General features: G+C 36.3%; 1 protein-coding gene across 3 annotated transcripts in view; it reads left to right on the top strand.

Annotated features, from left to right (window-relative positions):
• ptprn2 (protein tyrosine phosphatase receptor type N2) overlaps positions 1-25,850 on the top strand; it is a 217,873-nt gene that overhangs the window by 74,060 nt on the left and 117,963 nt on the right. For all 3 annotated transcript variants that reach the window (XM_048184803.1, XM_048184806.1, XM_048184804.1), the window contains one exon: positions 5,076-5,155. In XM_048184803.1, the coding sequence (XP_048040760.1) occupies positions 5,076-5,155 (80 nt within the window). The remainder of the gene's footprint in view (positions 1-5,075; positions 5,156-25,850) is intronic.

The following is a 25,850-nucleotide window of genomic DNA, read 5'->3' as shown; positions in this document are numbered from 1 at the left end:
TTCTGTGCATATAAGTTCAAACTTTATATAAATGTTTCAGAGAGAGAGAATGAGAGAGAATGCATCTCTGTATGTGTAGGTGTGTGTTATTCTGACCTGCCTGCAGTGGTAAACTTCAGTTCAATTACAATACATTTCTGATGATAACCAATGTTCTCTGAGTGCACAGATTAAAGGCAGCTTTCTGCTTAATTGTTTGGAAAGCAACAAATGCTTTCTGCCACTTTTGTATTTTATTGAGGAACTTGTTGTGGTTACATTTCACTAACACACTTAATAAATGGAGCTTTATGTACGAGGATAAATGAAATACAAATATTAATGCAATTACTAATTTCTTGCTTGCGTTCTCTCTCTCTCTCTCTCTCTCTCTCTCTCTCACATATACACAGATTTACTTGGCTTCAATTGTTTTATGTACAGTTAATTGAATTATAACCCAAATCCATGTTCCAACCCTGACTGAAAACATAATTTTATTTTTTTAGCGTTTTTATAAATGAGGGTGTCTCAGATGTCCACAAATTAAATATTTTTAGGTTTAGCTTACATAATATGTACACACACACAAATGTAGTGATTTGTGGATTATAGTTGCCCTACGGTTGAGAGAAATGAATACATTTATTCAACAAGGATGCATTAAATTGAGCAAAAATGACAGTAAAGATATTTATAATGTTACAAATTTTTAAAACAATGAAAAAAAACAAAATCTTACCGACCCCAAACTCAATGGTAGTGTATATAATTTTATTTGCAAATGTATTTATTTATTTTATATATATACAGGTGCTGGTCATATAATTAGAATGTCATCAAAAAGTTAATTTTTTTATTGTAAATTATTTTTAAAAATGAAACTTTCATATATTCTAGATTCCCTACATGTAAAGTAAAACATTTAAAAAGTTTTTATTTTAAATTTTGATGATTAGAGCGTACAGCTCATGAAAGTCCAAAATCCAGTATCTCAAAATATTAGAATATTTCCTAAGGATTTGCAAAAGAGAAAAGTTCAAGTTCTTTAAAGTATGTTCATTTGTACACTCAATACTTGGTCGGCAGTACATATTACAGCAAATGACTTGCTCCTAGCACAAATTACAGCATCAGTGAAGTGTGGCATGGAAGTGATCAGCCTGTGGCACTGCTGAGGCACTATTGAGCCTTCAGATCATCTGTATATTGTTGGATCGACTGTTTCTCATCTTTCTCTTGAAAATATCCCATAGATTCAGGTCAGGCATGTTGGCTGGCCAATAAAGCACAGTAATATCATGGTCAGCAAACCACTTGGAAGTGGTTTTTGCACTGTGGGCAGGTGCTAAAGTCCTGCTGGAAAAGGAAATCAGCATCTCCATAAAGCTTGTCAGCAGATGGAAGCATAAAGTGCTCCAAAATCTCCTGGAAGATGGCTGCATTGACTTTGCACTTGATAAAACACAATAGACCAACACCAGCAGACGTCACGGCCCCCCAAATCATTACTGACTTCAGAAACACTAGACTTCAAGCAGCTTGGATTCTGTGCCTCTCCAGTCTTCCTTCAAACTCTGGGACCATGATTTCAACATGAAATGCAAAATTTACTTTTATCTGAAAAGAGGACTTTCGCTGTTCACTGTCCAGTTCTTTTTCTCCTTAGCCCAGGTACGATGCTTCTGACGTTGTTTCTGTTTCAGAAGTGGCTTGGTAGTCCTTTTCCTGAAGATGTCCGAGTGTGGTGACTCTTGATGCGCTGACTCCGGCTTCATTTGACTCATTGTGAAGCTCTCCCAAGTGTTTGAATCGACTTTACTTGACAGTATTCTCAAGCTTGTGGTCATCCCTGTTGCTTGTGCACCTTTGCCTACCCAATTTCTTCCTTCCAGTCAACTTTGCATTTAATATGCTTTGATACATCACTCTGTAAACAGCCACCCCATTCAGTAATGACCTTCTGTCACTTACTCTCTTTGTGGAGGGTGTCAATGATTGTCTCCTGGACCATTGCCAAGTCAGCAGTCTTCCCCATTAGTGTGGTTTCAAAGAACAAGAGATACCCGGAATTTATACTGTAGGGATGGTCATTTAATGAAACTCAAATGTAAATATTCTAAAATTTTGAGATACTGGATTTTGGACTTTCATGAGCTGTACGCTCTAATCAACAAATTAAAAAAAAAAAAAAACTTTTGAAATGTTTTACTTTACATGTAGGGAATCTAGAATAAATGAAAGTTTCATTTTTAAAAATAATTTACAATAAAAAAATGAACTTTTTCACGATATTCTAATTATATGACCAGCACCTGTATATTAGTCAAGGAACTCATTGAGTTCTTCTGTTTGTCTATTAGTAACTGTGAGAATAAATACATACATAAAGATTTTGCTAAAGACATGCCTTACAGGCCTCACTAAAAAAGGGGGGCGAAAAAATAGTGAAATATTTTTGTGTTGCTGAGCACTGTCCAAGTGAGCTGTGTCTCTGAGTTAGATCAATTTCCTCTCTTGAATAGTGGCTTATATCTATTTATACAGGTACCTGCTAATGTATCTTTTGTCAGCTCATGCTTTTTATCTTTTCTCAGAAATGATGGAAAGGTGTACTGGATGATGCGCACTTTTATATAAAATATTATGTCATAATATCTGTATTATTTTGGACTAAAGATAAGACGGGCAGAAAACCGCAGTGCACAAGCAGACTACCCTGTGGAGAAGCAAGATGCATTTTGTATGATCAAATACAGTTAAAGATCATGAAAATTCAGCACACACTCACCAAATGTTCGTTTACCCAAACATGGTGCTGCCATGTTTGGGCTTTGCGCTGTGTTGCAGTTACATAAAGAGTCAGTGTAGCACCTCTCTGAACTCCAGACATGACGTAAGGGCTGTACTGTGTGCAGACAGTAGGGGGCACAGAAAAACACATAGAAAGAGTCGTGGATCTGCAATCAGATGTTCTTGTTCTCTTATACACATTGAAACACTAACAGAAAAACGTTCATTTACACTAATTCTACCTCTCTTCTTTTCTCTCACTCGTTTATGTATTCTTTTGCAACCACCCCCCACACCCCACACACACAGTCTACCTATCATCTCCATCCCACACTCTCCCCCACAGTGCAAAAGGAGCCGAACAGAAGCAGTATCATTATGTTATGGCTTCCCTCCCTCTGTGTACTGGACGTTGGTGGCATTTTACTGATAGCTTATCAGCACCGATGGTGTTATAACTGGGCCATTGTGTTTATTTAGCTCTAACAGCCAGTGTTTTCATCCAGAAATTTCCAGATTCTCTGGGAAAAGAACCCAAACAGAGGTGTGTGCTCAGGTATACAGGAGAATGCAAAATATGGGGAGAAATTGGTTTAGGGAAAGTAAATACAAGTGGAGTGATAATGTTCCTAGGGTGCATGTGTATATTTGTAAGGGTGAATTATGTTTTTGTATATATTGAAAAGGTAAAGTGCATGTATGAGGACACTGGTAGGCAAAAAAAAAAAAAAAAAGTACAAGGTGTTTTTGTCACTTTACAGACTCAACAAAACAGAAGACCTATCACATGCCTAACTGCAAATAATAACATTACCATTACCACATTACATTATAATATCAAAATCTTACATTATATAATATATCTAATTCTTAGATCAAACAAAAAACAAGTTAATCTTAAAACTAATTTAAGATTTTGCATTACTATGTTTGTCATATCTTATATATATATATATATATATATATATATATATATATATATATATATATATATATATATATATATATATATATTTAACCTTCCTATATATATACATACATCTTTAATATTGAGCCATGGTTTGCAATAATTTAAAACATAACAAGAATAAAAGAAAACACGAGAAACCAGAAGCACTATTATTTTCCAGCAGATATCTGGGTGTCTGTGTGTGTTAATTCTGCTGAGGATGAGAGGCTGCCTTTGGCCACCTGCTGACGTGTGAATGGGATTTTGTTCTGGTGACAGATCCATTCCTCCTGTCCCCTACCTCTCTTTCTTTTTCTCCCCTCTTCTCTTTTTCTATCGCATTTTTTTCTTACTCTATTTGTGACCCTCACCTCACCCTGGTCCGCAGTGGGAGCAGCTTCAGAGCTGCATTCCAGATAAATGCATCTGCCTCAGAATCATTAACTGGGAAGATCCCTTATTGGACAACTGCATGTTTATGAACTAACCTTCCTATTCACTGCTTTAGTCATCTTAAATAGATAAACAGATATGTTGAGATGAACAGTAGCTCATCTACAGGTCTGTGTTGATGTCATGGTGGTGTGCCAGTTAGCAGATCCTTCTCTTCCTTTGCCTGAGTCTGTGTTTTTTAATCTTGTGGAGATGTGTGACGGTTTGTTTTAACTGTGTCAGTTTTGAATATATTTAGCATTTTTAAAAATCATTTCCATTTCCTTTAAAGGAACAATTCACCATGAAATATACTTCACAGGATTCTGTGTTAAAATAGATGAATGAATGAGGAGTTCTGCTGGGATTGCACCCAGACAGGTGTTTGGCTCAATCACAAATGCCATTTGTACGAAATGCTTTTGCACAACATTTCTGGATCACCAATTCAAATGCAAAGAGATTCATATACAATGTGAGCATTTTTTAAAGAATGACTTCTTTTACTTTTTCCATTTGGACCTGTTTGCTGAATGGAGTTGATCTACTAAACATTTTCGACAACTCTAAGAACATCAGGTTTCCCGTGAGGATTTATTTCATGGAGGAAAAACTTGTCAATTTATGTCAAAAGCAGAAAGGGAATCTAACGGCACAGATCTGTCATAAGAAAATGAACCAAAACGCAATATTCCCCAATGATCTGATGTTTTAACTGTGGAGTTGTGCTACTGCAGTTGCATCTACAAAAATGTATTTTTTAAATTATAAAAGATTATGTTGATGACTCACAGCTGCAACAGTTTTGTTCCTCACACTAACTGCATACTGACATTCTGTTAATCTCTCTTCTTTCTTGTTTTCTCCTTATTGTCTCATTCTCGCTCTCTCTCTCTCTCTCTCTCTCTCCTCTGTCTGGCAGGGTTCTGGGTCCAGCAGTAACCTTTCGAGTGCGCCCCAATGCTCGAAACATCAGCACAGCCCAGCTAGCCAGAGTGGCAGGTACACACAAACACACACGTGCACGCACACACCACTCGTTCCACTACTGCATTCTAGTTGCTATTCCGATGATCTCCTGACACATTGGGGAAGAATCCTCTCATAGTGCCATGACCTTGATTGCAGCATTAGTTATTTTCAAGGTTTAAACACCTATTTTACACACAGTTCACATAAGAAATGTGTGTGCACACATACAATTACACATGCAAAATCAAGAACTCAAACAAAAATACAACATTTCTAGCTTTTACTGAATATAGACTCACTGTTATTTGGTAAACATACTGTATTGTTTTAGTTTAAATGGGCGCAATGTGATGACATCCATTTTGTTTGTCTTTTTGCCTTTAACTGAACTTTTTTGATTTTTACGTTTGTTTGTTTGTTTGTTTGTTTGGATGAGTGAAACAGTAGGGATGAATCTTCCTTTGTGGATCATGTTATATAATTTTAAGCTGTTGACCAATACTAGGATTGAACAAAATCCAGAATTGATAAATTGACTCCCTTTTAATTCATGAGTGGACATTTTAATTGTATTGGTCCCACCCACAGGAATTTGAAGTGGATTTTGAATTGGAATTACAGGTAGTGGAATTTACTTAATAATACTCTGGTAATTTACTCCATTAATTTATTTTTGAATATATAGGAATGTATACACTACTGTTAAAATGTTTGGGGCCAATGAGAAGGGATGCATAAAATTGAAGTGAAAGTTAAAGACATTGTTGCAAAAATGTATATTTAAAATACATTTCTGTTCTTTGAACATTCTGTTCATCATGGTATCCTGAAAAAAAATTATTCAGTTTCCCCAAAAACTCCAAGCAGCTCAAATGTTTTCAACATAGTAATAAGACATTTTTCTTGAGTACCATATCAACATGTTAGAATGACTGGAATAATGTCTACTGAAAATGTAAGCTTTCATCAATTACAGAAATTAAATCCATTTTAAAATTTTAAATTGTAATAACATTTCACATTATTACTGTTGTTACTGTATTTTTGATCAAATGAATGCAGCCTTGGACTTCTTTCAAAACCATTTAGAAAAATCTTACCAACCTTAAACTTTAGAATGGTAGTGCAGGTTATTTAAAAACAATATAGATGAAATTTCAACCAGATAGAGGCTTATAAAACTTTCAAACTTTGAGGCATGAACAAGGATTTTTTAAAGTCAACATGGCAAGTTATACTTTCTTTGACCCCCCCTCCAATTTTAATTTAAATTGCAATTCTGCATCCTGATTGCAAAATAGAAATTTAAAAAGCACTCTTAATTCAATAATGAATGCTGCACAATGCTTGCCAATACAGCACTGTACTGACCATGCCTTTTAATTATGACTTTGCTACCTTTTGGAATTTTAAAACAGTTGTTTTGCAGTGCCGTTTGATTATTTATCATTGGTGTCAGGAATTCAGCAAATTTAATTTATAAACTGGAACAGAATACTAGACTGCAGCACTGATTCCCTTTTTCAGTCACTGTTTTAACATTTAACACTCAGGATTTCACATTTGATCTTTAATGCACAAAAGAAAGGGCAAAGAATGAAAGGGAAAAACAAAAGGAATCTGACATCATAGGGGTTTGTATTCCCTTGATCCATCATAATTACTTATAGGGAAAACAGATTCATGTGAATTTGTCCCATGTCTGTCTGTGCTTCCTGACAGATGACAAGAGGTACACAAGGGAAAGGTTTCACAGGAACCTTTGCAAACTAGATCTGAAATACCCAGTTGTTTTTAAAATAAAGCACTCTGGGTATGTGTTGAAACTCTATTACAGTTTGACAGTCATTATGGGCTTTTTTTTGTTTATCACTCTTTGTTTATATCTGCAGCTACAAATAATTTTCACTATCACCCATTGAAATAATGCCATATGCAGCCAACAAGCCTGTACTTGAAGTATATTTAATGAAAATGTTTATTTTCATTTATTTGATTGTCAGTGTTTTGACCTCGGGAGTGAATGCACTCATTTCAGTTCTACAGATAATGCATGAGTCAATTTGAGTGTGTCGTCCTTCTTGTGGCTGGTTGCTGGAGTCTTTGGACATCTCGTTCTTCTCGACCCAGTTCTGTTTGAGTTAGTGTTTAAGCATCAGTGGAAATGCACTCCAAATTTGTCCAATTGCTGCGGTGTGAATTTCGACTTTTATTTGTGTACGTGCATCTGCGTGAGTGTATATATTTCCAGTCTCTCCTCCCTTTGAGAGTCTCTTGTAGCATGTTGAGAGAGTTAATGGCTGGGCTCGTCAGACCCAAATGTCAGACAAAATGTTAAGTCAACATGATCAGCCGCTCTCACACGGCAGATAAATTATGAAAACCCTGGTGCCTGAATACCAATTTATTACTTTATTTAAACAGAGAGGATCTCTCCTCAAACTTTATTACTCCTGTATACACACCGCTGATCGCACCTAATCGTTTATTCCAATTTTTGTGCCTTTGACAACACATACAGCCCTTGGGTATTTAAGCAACTTAACAGTATTTGTGATCAGTGGAAAATATGGTGGAGTGTTAAGGATTACGTTTGGGCTGTAACTGCTGATATATGTTCACGATCTACATCTCTGCTTTGTCTTTTCAAAAGCCAAAGCTTGCCAGAAGAAGTGTTTTTAAATTTAAAACAACAAAAACTTGCTTATTTAACTTAATACTTACTGCAATTTTCAAGGGACATTAGAAACTTCTATTATAAGTAACTTGAATGATATTGGGTCTTGCTAAATGTTGTGCAGAAACCTTAATGTATGTGGCATAATTGGCTACTAGCTCAGCAGTCTGATTTTTAGATGCACTGAAAGACATCAGTCTTTTGTGCATGAATAGAGCTCTTTTGTAGCACAGCTCTAAATGACACTGAAAACCACATATACTGTTGACCTGAGCACATTAGAGAACATTAGATCAGCATGTTAGGCAGGAGTCTTCCTTTGTACATATAACCCTACTACTCCATTCAGACACACAAAATGGAGAATGTTTTCATGAAATGAACGTGTTCCACTCATCTAGTTGTATTCCTCTGGTTCTGCCGCAAGCATCTGTCTATGACAGCAGCTCCCTTGTGTTTTGTCTTTGTTGTTGTTGTATGTCATACAAATGTGTCAATTTATATTTAACTTCCTGTATTTCCCTTTCGGGGTCAATAAAGTCCGTCTGTCTGAATTTTATGGTGTAAGAAGAAAAATATATACAACTACAATATCACAGTACTTATTGCAAAGTTATAGATAAGATATAAAACTGATTGAGTAATTGTCTATAAGAACAACAGCAGTTCGTTTCACTTTGTTGACAAAATTGATTGTTTTCAGTAAATGTTTATTCTCAATTGGTTTATAATATCAAACATGCATTCATAATTGTAAATGAATTTTTCTAGCCAGTCATATACAACATTACACTCTGATATTACATAACACTTTATACTACACCTGTTTGTAGAGGATTTGCAATTTTGAGTTAATATTTTCTTAATAATCAAGCATTTGTTCATACATTATTAATATATGAAAATGCATATACAAAGAGTAAATAATTTATAATTAAATGATTTATTTAAAAAAGTCCAAACTATCTATGCAATATAAGTCCTACACCCATTTATCCCAAAGGCTGGCCTTTAAAATTTTGTCAGGAAGAAATCTTGCTGGATAAAATACATTTAACCTTTTTACATCCACATTTTTCCTGAGCAAAGATGAGCTCCGCCATAATGGATTCCAACTTCCGTTTGTATACGGTCCTGTTCCGGTCTCCATAGGAAGCCATTGTTAAAATAGGTCAAAAAGAGCGACTGAATTAATTAAACAGAATCTTTTTGAACATTACTAAAAATTAAAATCAGCACAGGGTTAAACTGTGCTGTTGTTGGCTGCCACAACAACAGCAATAAACTGAAGAAATTCCTGGAAAGTACGCGTTTTAGCACCAACAAATCTGAGAAGAATGTCTGTATATGGCACCGTATGCCTTGCATTTTATGCCAAAGACTGACAAGAGAAAAGGAGCCTGCCTTGCAGCACTTAAGTTAAAATACTACCCATACAAACCCAAAGGTAAATGAGTGATCTTATCGTTTCAGGATGTAGGATATTAACACCCATCTGTTTTCAATGTAGCTAACTTCGGGCAGCTTCATGTCATATACGCACTCATTAAACTTTGATGGGTGAGGCAAAAGACGGTCATTGTGACACCGTAAAGTGATGGCACTTTGAAGCCATGCACTTTTAATAACCATTTTCATAGGTTTAACGTTACTTTATCAGTTTGGAAAATCCGCTAATTGACTAGAAACACTGGAGACCTGAAATGTACATGATAATTCCGCTATGAGTCGGGCGAGACTTCTATGTTCAGAAAAACGGTGGATATACAGTTTACACACAGGATCCATGTGTATACATTGTATACAGAACCAATATAGAATATATATATATATATATATATATATATATATATATATATATATATATATATATATATATATATATATATATATATATATATATGACAAATATATATATATATATATATATGACATATATATATATATATATATATATATATGACAAATATATATATATATATGACAAATATAGATATGGACTATGAAAATCTTAATATTAAAATGCACAATACTGATGAATGAATATGTTGCAAATGCTTTAGAGAATGTAGGTATTGTGAAGTGTTGTCGTTTGTTTGATGCAGTGCACTGTCTAAAAAGTTGTTTTGAAATGCACTGTATGTCAGGGCAGTTCACGACACCTCATTTCTGTAACCATGGCTTCACAAACATGTAGCTATTAATTTTCTCTGACAAAAAAATTGCCACTTCCTGCCAAGCTATTTCCAGTGAAGGAGCAGCATAGATGGTTTGGCTTTTATCCTGTAGGGTCTATGTATATGGGCAGGGATTTGATATTCTGATGCAAAGCTGTGCTGAAGTCTTTCAAGCTGCTAGCAACACAGCAACTAACTGAAGGGCTTTATGGGGGGTCTGGGGTGCATTCATTAGGATTGAGGAATTTGCTGTTGTACTCTATTCATCTGGAAAGAAAGCTTTGGATAAAAGACTGGATACGGTAATCCCTGCCTGGTCTCAAAACAAAAGATGAACCCCTGCTTTATCTGTGTGTGTGTGTGTGTGTGTGTGTGTCCTTCACAATCATTTATCGGGCCATTGATTCATCCATAGTGTTGATGAAATGGCACCCTAAACTGCACAGTGTAATCTTACAATGTGTCATCTCTCTCTTCATTTCTCGTCACTCTTTCTTTTCTCTCTTTCTAACATGCTTTCTTCCTCCTATCTGCCTGTCACATTTAATTTCTGCTCGTCTCCCACTTCTGCTCCTCCTCACCTTTTGCAGTCCTCAAGTTAACCATGTAGCTTATTTTGTCTTTATACTTTGTCAAGTGTGTGTGTGCTCTGTCCTCTTTACTAGGTAGTGTCAGATGTCACTAAATCTCATCTGAACATCAACACGTTAGATTTATTTCAGCTGGACAGGTTAAATGACCCAATATAGTGATCTTTGAATGGATTTTATGTTGCTAATGAAACCAGAATGATGCCAGTGTTTTTTATTTATTTTATTTTTATTTTTATTTTTTATTGAATGTAACACTATAATTCATGGAGTTATTTAATAATTCCATTAATTATGTTAATTTCAAAAATATTCATTCATCATAACCTATTTGAGTTATTTGACTTGAGTGGAATCATTCAATCTGAACTCATAGTTTATTTGTTATTAAATTCGTTCTAATTAAAAATATAGAAAAATATATACATGATATACATAATTCTAGAGATTTAGCTCATGTACTTGTACTCGTACTCATAAAAATAGCAGCAGAAACAGTGTCAGCCTCAGGGGTGTGGAAATACTTCAAAATTAATGATGACAACCCACACATCGCGAACTGCATGCTTTCAATCACGATTCGTTATCGATTAGTGAAGGCGGGATAGGCGTAATCGCGCTGAAGGACACAGACCAGAAGCGCGCTCTCTCAGACAGGGTGCGATTGGTTCTCCTTGCGCCTGAATGGTCAAATGCACACATAGTTGTCAAAATGTCCATTGTGTGTAGTATCTCACGTAAATACAGCGGGTTATGGCTTAAGTGGACGTAAACATTTGGGTGGAAACAGGATATGTATCCATGGATTCGGTCTTAAAGGGACCGTAGCCTATATTTGTCATTAATGTTAATAAAACAACAAATGTTAAATAAATAGATGTTAAAAAAATAGATGTTAAATAAATGGTAAATAAACCTACTGTATCTGAAAAACAAGTTTATTTTTTTTTCTCTATAGTATTTGTTGTATTGTTTGCAATTTGTTTGTAAATATTCTTTTTATATAACAATAATTATATATATTGGTAATTATGCCCTTTGAAGGTTATTGGACACTGCGAAATCTATGTTCTTTAAGTTTGTGACAAGCACATGAAAATTATTGCTTTTTTCATTAGAGTAATAATAAAGAAGCTGTCCTACATTCATTAGTCTCACTGTGTTGTGCTTGGAAAACTGCAACATCACCAAAAAAAAAAAAAAGAGAGAGAGAGAGAAATTAATAAATGTATAGGCATCGGTATCGGTATGGGCGAGTACTAGAAAAAAGTATCGGTGCTCGTACTCGGTCCTTAAAAAATGTTATCGGTGCATCCCTACATAATTCAGATGTGTCTGTTTGACTGGTTATTTAATTTGTTTGTCATTATTAATTAATAACATTAAATTGTCAAAATCCATAAATTTATGTGTAATATTTGATTTAATACTTTACATTTAAAAACATTTAAAAAATAAATAAAGATTACCTCACTTTTGTTGTTCTGTTTAGTTGAAATTTGACTTATTTGTTTGTTTGCCTCTTTATTGTGGTATATGGGGCACAGATGTTCCAGCAGGATGACTGCAACCTTGCATATTTACAAATATCGTATATACACACACGTATATTATGTTCATTTGTTATGACATTCTGAAAAATGCTCTCAAGACAACGGCAAGTTACATTTTCAAGAAGGGGAATTCTGCATCATCATTTGTCTTTTGGGTGAGATTTCATTAAAGTCTGTTGTACACTGGTGCATTTTTTATGATGCCCTGATCAGACGATATTAAACTCATAATGTTGCATATCAATCAAAAGAGAAAATGGTCTCATCTAAATTCATATGCTGAAAGGGAAAGTGCGACAGTGTAGGTTTTCCTGTGATAGAGAAGCAAAGGCTTTTTTGATAAAACAGAATGCATTGTGCTTTAGCCACTTTAAAATGGAATGTTTGTGTGGGAGGTGTGTTAGTGTGTGTGAGTGAGGCGGTGTTTCTGCAGAGTGGATGTGCTCTTTTGGAGATACTCTGCTTCAGTGTTTCAGTGTAGTTGCTATATATATATATATATATATATATATATATATATATATATATATATATATATATATATATATATATGACAAAAAAACACAGGCCTACTTTAATGTGAGGCATATTCTGTTGGTGTAAATTAGGGATGTGCAATATGGTGGCCATATCAGTATAGACCGATAAATGTGATGTTTTAACATTATCTTATCAATTCAATAAAATATGCCAATATATTTAAGCTGATAACTTATAGCCAAATGATCATAGGGACCTTTTTTTAAAATCTGTGGCAGAAAGGCAGCTTGATTCTTTATTCTTTGTTAAATTTGAGAAAGTTATATTTTGGTCATAGACATGTATAATTTTTATTTGTTAAATGATTGTAAGATAAGTAAAATTGTGTGCTAAAGTTGTATCTGTTTTATAATCAATGAGTTTTTCACTGAGCCTGATGCTTGCTGACATGTTGGGCCATTAAGATGAACAATTTTTTTTTTGTGATTTGTCTCACAAATTGTAGATTAACATTGGCTTTCAGGGCTGCTGATTGCTTGAATCTGATTGGTTGTTGAGTGTTCTAAGGTGTGCAATTATTTTCAAAGAAACGCACGGCTAAAACAGTTCTACCAGAAAGACTCGGGAGGCAACATAATGATGAAATTTATTAACAACCAGAAAGCTATACAATAAGATAAAGTTCTTTGGCATAGGCCCCGTCCGTAGCACACATCCGAAGGGTTGTAGGCTCAGGATATCCTGCCCGAAATAAAGGCAGGGGCGTAGCCGACCCCCCCATGAGGTTATGGACAGGGACCATCCTGGTGGTGGTGGGGAGGATGGAGGTGGAGATTGGCGTCAGCATCTGCGAACTCAAATAAGTGTAAGTACAGATGCTTTATACCTGCGTGTTCGATAATGATTGGTTAGATCTGATCTAATGAATGACGTAACATTAGAGTCTTCCCGGCAGAACTTACGCTAGAGCTTTCATTTCCTGGCAGGTCCTCACTGCATTACATGTTTATATCACTTTGCCAAATTATTTCAATTATTTCAAAGTTCTTTACAGCCTACAACAGCAAAAGAACCAAAACCCACAACAACACTGACCAAACAAATAAATATAACAAACAATAGGATAAAAATGACAAATGATTATATTTCCATGTTTTTGCCACAAGATTACATTTTATGATGTTCAGAAAGCATATTCTCTCTCCCACTCAAACACACACATACAGTACAGACATACACATGCACAGAAACGTGTTGTCAGTGCTGCTCTAACGATTTTATCATTAAAATAGTTTAGTAACTTACATGACATTTCTCACAAACAGTGCTGTTCTTGAAGCAGATAAACTTACAGTTTCGCTAGTAGTAGAGACTCTGTTGCCGAACACTGAGAGAAGCACAAACTCAGGCAATTCACACACGCTTAATCTCTCTCTCTAATAACTGCATTAACAAATGTATTAGTCTGCTATCAATGGCTCAAGCCTCTGTTACAAGCTCTAAAATAATGCTTTGGAATTAGCAATGGAGGCGTGGGATGAGATGTGTAAAAAATTAGTCCTACACATGAGCGTTATATGGAAAAAAAAACCCTGACAAATGTCTTGAAATACAACATCTGAACAATGTGTTGAGGTGTGGTACTGTAGTGGTAACCGTCGTGGCCACATCACCACTTTCATATAATAATATTTTCTAATAATTCAAATATTCCTTACTTAGACCAGTTACTGGCTAAAAACTAGTAAATAAATAAATAAATATATATATATATATATATATATATATATATATATATATATATATATATATATATATATATATATATATATATATATATATATGCCTGTCTGAATGATTATTACAGAATAAAAAATACTGTATGAATGTATCTTTTTGTATCTTCAGATAACATCACAAACACACACATCTGCATTTAAAGGTGCCCTAGAACGTTCTTTCACAAGATATAATATAAGTCTAAGGTGTCCCCTGAATGTGTCTATGAAGTTTCAGCTCAAAATACCCCATAGATTTTTTTTTTATAAATTTATTTAACTGCCTATTTTGGGGCATCATTAACCCTCAGGGGTCTGAGGATTTTTGGGGCCCTGGAGAAGTTTTGACATGCCCTGACATTTGTGCTTTTTTTCAGTTGTTCATAAACATATTAATGGAAAAAGTGTCATTACACTGTATTCAGCACAAACTAGGCTACAATAATATGTGAGGAACATGTATGTACATGTTTGTGTTTTTGAAGGAATAACGTTTATGCGTGGTTATTGAAAAAACAAAAAACTTAAGTCACTGAAATAAGGCCAAAAAAAGTATATTAAATCTGTGTTCATAAGACTTCTAGGTATTGGAGGTTGTAGACTAGAGTTTTTGCTTCAGAATGAAGTAAAAATTATCCTTCCTACTCCTTCATATAAAACAATAGAGAGATTTAAATTTTCTAAGACACTTTTGGTCAAGAAACACAGTATGCGAGGAGGCGGGAATCCTCATGTATAATGGGTGATTCTCACCTGAGAAGACAAAAGAATTGAATAATAATGACCTGAAATGACTTGCATATTAATGAGGCCTTTCAGTCAGGTAGGCTGTGAAAAAACCCTCTGTGATCATGCTAATAACAGGATTAAAGTCCACTCAGGACAAAAAAAACATGATTTTTGTGATCTCATGCATGCACGTATTATTGCACATGATATGAAGAAAATTTTGTATAGGCCTATGTTAAATTACACTACCAGTCAAAAGATTGAACACATTATAATGCCATTATAATGTTTTTAATATAAGTCTCAAGTCTCTAACCAAATAATGGTTTTCTATTTTAATATACTTTCAAATATAATGTATTTCTGTGATGCAAAGCGTCTGAACATTCCTACCTCTAGGGCATTTCATATAGGCTACTATATTTGTTATATTATATAGCCTAAATGTTGATGTGCAGTTGACAAACTATACATCATTAAAAAGATCTAAGACTCAAGCTTCACATTTTGACTCTTAAAATCTTATATTGACCATAATTTCTTAATATGCTTAAAAGCATACACATTTGGAGAAATATTGATGGATTCTCATATGTTTATATCAATTTTCTATACAGAGATAATATTTATTATTCTATATTTATTGTCATTACTATGAGTGCTGGATGCTGTGTTTTCATCATTCATACTTGCAGCCGGAGGGCGCTCTGCCCCTTTTGTCCACAAATGCCTCAGTAAAAGAAGAGGAATATCATGTGACAATCAAGGAACTAACAGAGGCAAGAGATCGCTAAATATGGCTATTCAAAACACTTTTGAAGACAATAAGTACACGATTGAGATGATGAATGCATGTATTGCCTCTGAATTTGCGTCTGAATAGCGCTGGCTCCGTGGGCGTGGCCGCATTAGCGGATAATGAGCTGAATCACAGACTTCTGACATGGCTCTCTTTTCATACAGATTACATAAACACAGAAGGTTTGTTTTCGATTTGACTTACATGTTTTAAAACCTGACATCTTAACGTTTTTTTAGACATAAGTGTAATTTTTTTGTCATTAGTATTCACTAAGTTACAGTTCATTTTCTAAGAACTATCAGATTGGACTTCGTTCAGAGGGAGAGGAGAGATCACGCATCATGTTAGTTTTCTTTATTTTACAAAGAGCACAACATTTTGTTTTTACTCTGAGTGTACACAAATGAAAGAAGATATTCCACAGATTAAAATGGTGTATAACTCTTAATTGTATGTGCAACATTGACGGAGTATTTTGACTCTCTTTCACACTGATAAGAAAAAACCACGGTGGTATCGCCGGCGATACCTTCAGACCTCAGAGTGTTAACTATGCACTGATTCAGGCTGCGGCCCCTTTAAATCTCGCGCTCCCCTTTACATAAGAAGGAGGAAGCAATGGAGTTTGAAACTCAATGAATGTATTTTCCATGTACTGAACTCTTGTTATTCAACTATGCCAAGGTAAATTCTATTTTTGATTCTAGGGCACCTTTAAACACACCAAGGACCATGTCAGCCATTACATACACACATGTATATTTGTGTGTGTGAGTGACAGAGGTATCAGGCTGTGTCAGGCTAGTGGGTGTAGAGATGACCATTCTTTGTCTGGCCTTTCATATCTTTGGGGGAGTCTCTCTAAGGGGTTGACCCAGGCCGTGAGAACCCCGGATGGGTCAGAGTCTGGACGGGTTAGGGCAAATGGAACATGGAACCCTGATGGTCACGTCCCACCAGGAAAACAATCAGAGCCACTGTCAAAGCCATCTACACCTGCTATCACAGCAGAATTGAAGAAAGAGACAGGTCATGTAAACAGATAAAAGAGAAAACAGAAAAAAGGTGACCAGTATGTCAAAAGGAAAAATATACTAAAGGTTAGAATGGAGTAAGAGGAATCGTGACCTTAATTGCTATTCTTCGTGTCATAGGTCATGACCTTCTAGAACAATAATGACCGTGCTCTCACTTTAGCATAGGTCAGAGTGACAGTTTGCTACAGCCTCATTTATTCCTCTCTTTATCTTCCTTTCCTTTGCCCCTCGGTTCGCTTTGAGGAAGTTAAACTGAGCCGCCGTCTGTTTAAGAGTCTGGTTACTTCATCTGATTTGTACTCCCTCAATCTCATGTTGTCTTTATTTTCCTGCTGACATTTCTTTACATCCGTCCACATCTCTGACACCTCTGCCATGTTTACTTCCTCACCCACTCATCCCTTTCTCTCTTGCTTTATCTATCTCTCTTTCTCTCTCTGTAATTGCAGTGGTGCGGTGCAGGAGCTGCTCGTCTGCGCTCCAGCTGGGCAGATTAGCATAGATCTCCCACGCAGACACAGTTGACCTTCACTCCACCAAACACTTGTCAAAATGCCAGCCATAATTACCCTGGCCTCTCCAGCTAAAGTAATGGCTTACATATACCTGACTCACTCTTTGCCACCAATTGGATGTGAAATATATGTGAGTGTGTGTGTGCGTGTGTGTGTGTGTGTGTGTGTGTATCTTCTCACTGATCCTTTGAGCGTTTTATGAGGGTTATATGATTTTTCAGCACAAGTGTATAATAATTCATATATTATCAGCATTTGACAGACATTCCAATAGCATTTTTCTTAAGGATTTCGATTGACTTAGCTATTTATGTAATTGTCAGTGTCACAGACCATTTAATGCAGATTAATGATATAAAGAGGTGCATTGTGATGTGAAGTGCAGCAGAAGTGGAAGCATGTTCAATTTGTAGTGAATTCAAGCCTAAAATATCTTCTATGATATAATGAAAAATTTGAGATTTATATGTTGCTTCAAAAAACATGGTTGAGTGCATCAATGGAGAAAGAGGTGATGTTATGGCATCTATTTGCAGCGTTTAGCTGGGCCATGCTAACCAGCCATACTAACCATAGTAAAAGGTTTGGGATTGTGTTCTTACTGCGCCATCAGCTGAATTCAAAATAATGTCATTGATTTCCTGTGGCTCTACTGAAAAGAATAGCTGTGCTAACAGATTTCTTCAAGTTGTAACACTACTAATAAGGCCAGTCGTTATTTTTCGTTACATGTGTCCTGTGTGACAGTCACAAAGTATTAAAGAGAACTTTCACCTAAAAAACTTAAAATTTTGTCATCATTTAGTCACTGTCATATCTTTCCAAACCTGTATGGCTTTCTTCTGTGGACATTTTCTTTCTTTTTTTTTTTAAAGAACATTGGGGTCCAAAAAACCCTTTGACTTTCATTCGTATGGATATTCTTATGTATTTTGTGTTGTGCGGAAGAAAGTAAGTAACATGTAAATGATTTTTTTTTTTTTTTTTTGTGAACTGAGTGTTAATGAATCTCTTTGATATACATTACCATTACTCAGTTCATGAGGTAAACACACACTTCTGGTGCTGGTGTTTAAAAACCTAGAACGGATGCCAACTAATAAGTCATCATAATGGATGATCATGCACAATGAATGACTTTTAATAAATTAACACGGTTTTTGTCGTCGTTACACTGGCCGTCAGGGAGTATGTACACTTGGTGAGATGCAGTCATTTAATGTCTCTTCATGTCCTCATTAAATAGAGACTGAATCACAAAAGTGTTGTTTGGTGTTGACTGGCTTAAGTTCATATTTTTGTAGCACATTTGAAAGCACATTACACATGTCTTCAAAACAAAACCTCAAATGTAGAATGACACCCTAATTTTGGCCCACTGCCGCCTCTCTGAGTTTAGTTAATTCCTGCCCTTCTTAATTTTCCCTCTATCTCTCATCTTCCCTTTCTCTAATTCCCTCCTCCCCTGCTTTCTCACACTCTGTGCGTCTCTGTTGCTCTCATTCGTCTCCCACCCCTTTCTCCTTCTCATCCTTGACTGCCCTCCTTGGTTGAGCACACTTAGTTCTGTGATCAAAAATTTCCTCTTTCTTAACAGGCTGTGGATGAAAGTAAGGCAGAGAGGAACAAAGAGCGATAAGGTTTTCAAAATATGTTAGAAATTTAAAAAAATGCATACTTGAAAATAAATTGATCCTGTTGAAAATTGTGGATCTGTGTGTATACATTTTAATGTGAAGGTGTCTGTGTTAGAGCAGTAGGGGGCCTTTTCCTCCTTTAATGGGCAAGCTAGAGTCTCAGCTTCTGCCTGGATGTCACCTGTCAATCAAACGGCACTTTTGGCTCCTACTCCTTCATTCGCTCTTGATTTTGATTGGTGAAAATTGTATTTTTGGTGAAGTTAACCTGTACGCTACTGTTCTCATATTATGAATGTACACTACTATTCAAAAGTTTGGGGTTGGTAAGTTTTTTTTATGTCCTATGTTCACCGAGGCTGTTGTGCTGCTTCATATTTTGTGATATATTTTTTCAGGATTATTTGATAAATAGAAAGTTCAAAAGAACAGCATTTTTTTTTTTAAATAGAAACTCTGAATCTTTTGTAACAATGCAAAAGTCGTTACTGTCACTTTTGATCAATTTAATACATCCTTTATATAAGTATTAAAAGAAATCTTACGGACCCCAAACTTTTGAAAGGTAGCTAATGTATTGGTTTGGGTTCAGTTGGACTGAATTCTAGCTTTTTTTTTCCAAATAATCAATATCAGTACTTGGGAATAGATTGAGATTATAGAAACATGGAAGATAAAAGAAAACCTTCCATCGAGTTTGCTAACCTGTGATTACAGATGAAAATATGAGCCAGTTTATTATTCTAAAATCCCAACCGGATGTTTTTTTTTTCACCATCAGCTCTGGCTTGTTAATTTGAACCAGTGTCTGGCTGAGTTGCCGGTTTCTAGACTATAGCTTTGTGCTATCATGTAATCACACTCGCAGTGATTTTGAGACATTATGCAAGCCTTTGATTAGGTAGCATGCTGTCATCTGTGCACTTGAATATGTGTCTAGGCTTTTCTCACTGTAAAAACCCTGAGTTTGAAAGAGTGTGAAAGTTGGGCCGTGATTACAGCAATGTCAGGACGCGCTGTGCTCTGGGCATACTGTATGGCATCTCGATTAGGGCTCGGGGTTTTTGTGCATGGAGCTTTATCTGGCTTTGAAACTGAGAAGTGGAGAGAAAGAGAGAAAGATTTTATCAGCTCTGTGATCTTTTCTGTGTCAAGGCCTATTCACACCAAATGCAGAATAAATTGTTGACCAAAGGTCTGTTTAGACCAAGGTTAAAATGAATAGTCTTTGGCCTACATGAAACCAAAAGTCACTCCTGTACAATAGGTGGCGCTGATCAAGAAATGCACCACGCAGAAAAGCAAGAAACTGTCCATATAGGCCTGTCATCGGAGATGGCCTTATTATTGGGAGATATGACGGTCCGTACCATTGGAGAAAGCGTAACGGCCAACCTGGATCACATGTGCCTTGACAACCAATCACAGTACAGCCTTGACGTCATTGAATTTCATTCATAGTTGTGCGACAGTAAATCACTGTTTGAGGATACCATAGAAATGAATGAGAAGTGCCTTAAACGGAATCCTACCTGTTGTGCAATTGTCCATCACTTCTCTTATAAAACAGTGTAAACTCTCGGTGTAAACTCTAAAAATAGATCAATCCAAAATGAATTTTTAAGAGCAAACATGTTGAAGATTAGCCGATGGGCTTTCGAGTCATTAAAAGATACGCCTGTTTTCCCACAAAAACATAGTGAAGCATCTCCTCCATTAACATCCATTTAAAAAAAACAGCCTCTGGTCTCCTTCCCTGCGTACAGCAGCATTAACATGCGTTACGTTTTTTTTTTTTGCTAACCTTGCAGACTTGCCTTCAAGTGGCTTTGCTGACAGTGCCATATTGATATGTGAGATCAATTAATGTTGTGTTTTAAACATTAATAATTTTTCCTTATTGTGCTTTATAACTGTCTCTGTTCTGCACATTGACATTTTCTATATTTTTAGATGCATTTTGAGTATTATAGAATCTGTTTTTTTGAGAGCCTCTACATCTGTCCAGTGTCTTTGTATGTTGACATGCATATTTTACTACAAATGTAGTTCTTCACTGCATTCTGAACTAAACCATTATGGTAACACTTCACAACAATGTTCTATTTGTTAACATTAGTTAACTGCATTAGTTAACAATAAGTAGCTATAAACAAATACTTTTTAGTCATTTATTAATCTTAGTTACTGTTAATTTCTACATTTAATACATTATTAAAATCAGAAGTTTTTGTTTATTATATTAATAATTACCAGAGCTAACCAGAAGTAACAATGAACAGTTGTATTTTTATTAATTAACGTTAATAAAGATGAATAAATACTGTAACAGATGTTTTGCTCATTGTTAGTCCATGTAATGCAAAAGTAACTAATAGAATTTTATTGTAAATTGTTACCACAAGTTATTATTAAGCCATAATTATATTTTAAAATAATAAGGTACAGTGTAAAACACCATGTATGAGGTACTTCAGGGCCATCTTCTATGGCAGAATAGCAGAAGACTGTGTAGGAGCTTAGGCTTCGTAAACATGACCAAAAGCTTGTATCTCATTGTTTTTTTCTGAGAACAAATGTTCATGCATGGTTTGAATAGGTCCGTAGGAATCCATAGTTTGACTTGCTCAAACATGTATATCAGTGCTGCACAGCTGATTCAAAACGTCCCACCTTCTTGGATCATGTGTTTTGTGCAAGCTCATTGATATCTCTCAGACAGTTGTAGTCCAGACGAGGCAGTCCCCAATCTGTGGCAAGGTGACAAGGCAGTAAGCACTCGCTGTGTCAACACAGATTTGTGGAGAGGAACTTCAAAACAGTGGCAGCCAGTTCGACAGCCGGCCAGAGCTCTAGAGTATTGGTGGAGGCTCTGCCCGTAGACGGGGATTAGGAGAATGTGGGCACTGTTTTTGTTTGCTAATTCCCTCAGCGAGGTATTTGTGGAAAACAAGCATGAATAATATCAAGTGATTTGGGCTTGATGAAGACGAAAGTGTTGGCAAGTGTGAGAGATTAAGGAAAGTGACAAATGAGACAGGCTGTCAGAGAGAGAGAGAGAGACTACACACATCTCTGCAGAGACTGAGAAAATGTAAACAAACATTTTTGGGGGATTTTACCCATAATGCCCCAATCCATACCAACAGAATTTTTATGATTGATCCTGTTTGATAAGGGTGATGGAAGTTTTATGTGACAATAGCTATGTTTCCAACCAAAGTTGCATATTTAACTTGCCAATTTGGAATATATCATAAAACATTTGCAAATAAAGCACCATCCAGTGAGTCGAAGAGAACAAAATCATCACTTCCTGATAAACTGGCGCTAAATATCACTAAGAAAAATGGAAGTTGCTACAGTAGAAGCTGTATATAATCATTTTCGTATGAAATAAATTATTTGCACCTGTCATATTATCTTGCAACGCAATTGTGTGAGGCACTCCTGGGAGGGAATTATACCGAACCACTAAGCACTTCCTATGCAGTTTGGAAAAGTATGGAATTTGAATTGAATAATTTCCAGGTCTGGAAAAGTATGGAAAAAACAAATCAGAGTATGGAAAAATATTTGTGTTTCCAGACTATTGGCTCTATTCAGTTTTCTAATTTATCATACCTGCAAACTAGTCACTTTTTGGCAAAATTAGCTGTTTTGAATCAAAATACCTAATTTATGTGAATCATTTAGATCCAAAGAGTTTTTTTTTTTTTTTCTTTCGGGGTGAGTGTGTGTGTCACAAGATTCTCACAAGAATCGAAAATGAGTCACAATCTTTCTTGGTGCTCTGTGGCGTGACAGATCGCAGTAGCGCTCGTGAACCAACCATCTCTTCCGGTTTACTAGTTACAACACAAAATAAACATGATCGAACATCCGAAGGTATGTTGAAAGATAAAGTACAACTTACCGAAATCTGTATCATGTCACATGCAATCGATCAGTCAGTGTTTCAACTGCAGAAAGGCGTCAATAAAACAGCTTGTAAAAATGTCACATTTAGCCTACCTCAGAAAAGCCATGCATTGTCCCAAAACTCATTATTTGGCTACAAAAATTAACTTTGAGAGGAGCATTTTGCTAAAAATAGAATGCACTATAGGCTATTGCATATTCATTGTCGCCATTTAAATGTTTAGGCCTACATAAAATGTATTATAACGTTATTATAAAAATTTCCTTATGTGTAATTTAGCCTATATGTAAGTAGCTTACAAATCAATTTTAACCTAATATTATAATGATGTACCAGCTGGGGTTCCCTGTATAGTTTATAGCATTAGTTGAGAGAGATTTATTTCTTTGAGGAATTTTGCCATGTACTGTACCTGATAGGCCCCAAATTAATCAATACTGAATCAAAGGTAATCAAATCAAAATCAAATTGCAAGCTTCTGAATCAAAATTGCATTCAATTGTGAAATTTGTCAATACTCAGCCATAGTGCCAATTTTTATTTATTTATTTATTTATTTATTTATTTTTTACTTGAAGCAAATGTTTTTTCCATTTATTTTCTTGTTAGAGTGCACTAGAATGCTTTGTTTACATAAAATCACAAAAATCTTTTCCTGGGGGAGGCTGCCCCCAGACCCCCCTACATCTATTTTGTTCCTACATGTCACCTTTTTCACCTCTCTTCACTTTGCAGATATGTCTATAAGTTAGGAATTTCTAAAATATTAGGGAAACTGTCATATTGCACTTGTGTAGGCTACTTCGTACTCGTAGGCTACTCGTACTCGTAGGCTACTCCTATAGAAATGCTTCGATACCAACAATCAATACCAACAACAGAGCAAACACTGACCAGAATGGATAAATCACAGAAGGATGTCTATAAAGTAAATGTATCGAATTAAAGGATTAGTTCACTTTCAAATTAAAATTTCCTGATAATTTTACTCACCCCCATGTTATCCAAGATGTTCATGTCTTTCTTTCTTCAGGTCGAAAAGAAATTAAGGTTTTTGATGAAAACATTCCAGGATTTTTCTCCATATAGTGGACTTCAATGGAGCCCAAACGGTTGAAGGTCAAAATTACAGTTCTACAGCGATCCCAGACGAGAGATAAGGGTCTTATCTAGATAAACCATCGCTCATTTTCTAAAAAAATTAAAATTTTTATAAGTTTTAACAATAAATGCTCATCTTGAACTAGCTCTCTTCTTCTTCTCTATTTGAATTCCAGCCGTGTAGACACTGCTATATGTATTACTGCCCTCCACAGGTCAAAGTCTGAACTAAATTGTCATACAATATGCTAGGGCAAGTATATAACAATTAGTTTAAAACTTTAACCTGTGGAGGGCAGTAATACACTTAGCAGTGTCTACGCTGCCAGAATTCTAATAGAGAAGAAGAAGAAGAAGAAGAGAGCTAGTTCAAGATTAGCATTTATTGTTAAAACGTATAGAAGTTTTTTTTATTTTTTTATTTCTTTTAGAAAATGAGCGATGGTTTCTCTAGATAAGACCCTCATTCCTCATCTGGGATTGTGTAGAACGTTTTGAAGCTGCACTGAAACGTCTCAGGTTACGCATGTAACCATGGTTCCCTGAGAACAGGGAACGAGACTCTGCGTTCAATCGCATTGGGGAACCGTCACTCGTGACAGGTGTTCGAAATGCCAAGAACTCACAAAACTCCAATCCTATTGGCCGGCAACAGCCTATGACGTCATATGGCACGAACCGTGACATATAAAGGGAGCGCCTGAGGAAGCAGTCAACACCTTCTTGTCTTTGAGGGACTGTTCAGCAGGCATCCATGAAGCATGGCAGGGAAACGCAGAGTCTCGTTCCCTGTTCTCAGGGAACCATGGTTACATGCGTAACCTAAAACGTTACCTTTCGAAAGGGAACTTCAACTCTGTGTTCAATCGCATTGGGGAACGATATACCCACGCCGGCCATGCTAGAGGAGAGTGCATGCCCAAAATGTCTGGACAAATGTCCGGCAGTTCCAGGGAAAAACCAGGAGCAACACTCCAAGGCTGTCAGTGACAGCATTCCCTATGGCCAACAGCCAAGCTGAGCCTAAAAGAGGCCTTCCTGTGAAAGGACCTGCCAAGGCTGCTCAAGGCATCTGGGACCAACAACCCGTGGAAAGTGGTCCCTTAAAGGGAATGTGGCCAGGAGACCAAAAGGAATCCCGGCCAGTCACTAGAGGGGATAAAATCACCCCCGACGCCACCAAGGAGGCCGTACTAATCTAGCGAAAGCCAAACATAGTCTGGAGCCAACCCTGTCTGACATACAGAATCTCCAAGGCGCAAACTCCAGAAGAGGAGAGCAGATAAGAGCGACTGCAAAAAGACAGTAAGCTGCTCAAACCCACGCGCAGAGATGGGCATCCTGGAGAGCGGAACTCAGCTGAGCACTATAAACCCTCGTATTGAGGGGAGTAAAACTATTCATCCTAGGATCTACTCTGAACGGGAGACTTCATAGAAGTCTACAACCAATGACAAGCTTAGGGAGCTAAGCACAATTACACAGTCAACCCGAAGGGAAGTAACGAATCTCAACCTAACGGACAGACCATACTGCAGGCACATAGCCATGGAGGCCGACCAGAAGAGGCCTACAACATAGCTAAGAGTTCTTACAATGAACTAATATCACAACATGAACCCAACACATAGGGTGGTATTCAGGATGGCCCATAAGGCCATTCGACTGAAAACATAGCATGCTGAGCGCATGACCAACCAAGTAATTAGGTAGCTGTGAGTGCCCAC

This window comes from Megalobrama amblycephala, linkage group LG3 (assembly GCF_018812025.1).
Source record: "Megalobrama amblycephala isolate DHTTF-2021 linkage group LG3, ASM1881202v1, whole genome shotgun sequence".
NCBI classification, from domain to species: domain Eukaryota; kingdom Metazoa; phylum Chordata; class Actinopteri; order Cypriniformes; family Xenocyprididae; genus Megalobrama; species Megalobrama amblycephala.
This window is presented reverse-complemented; position numbering and strand designations above follow the sequence as displayed.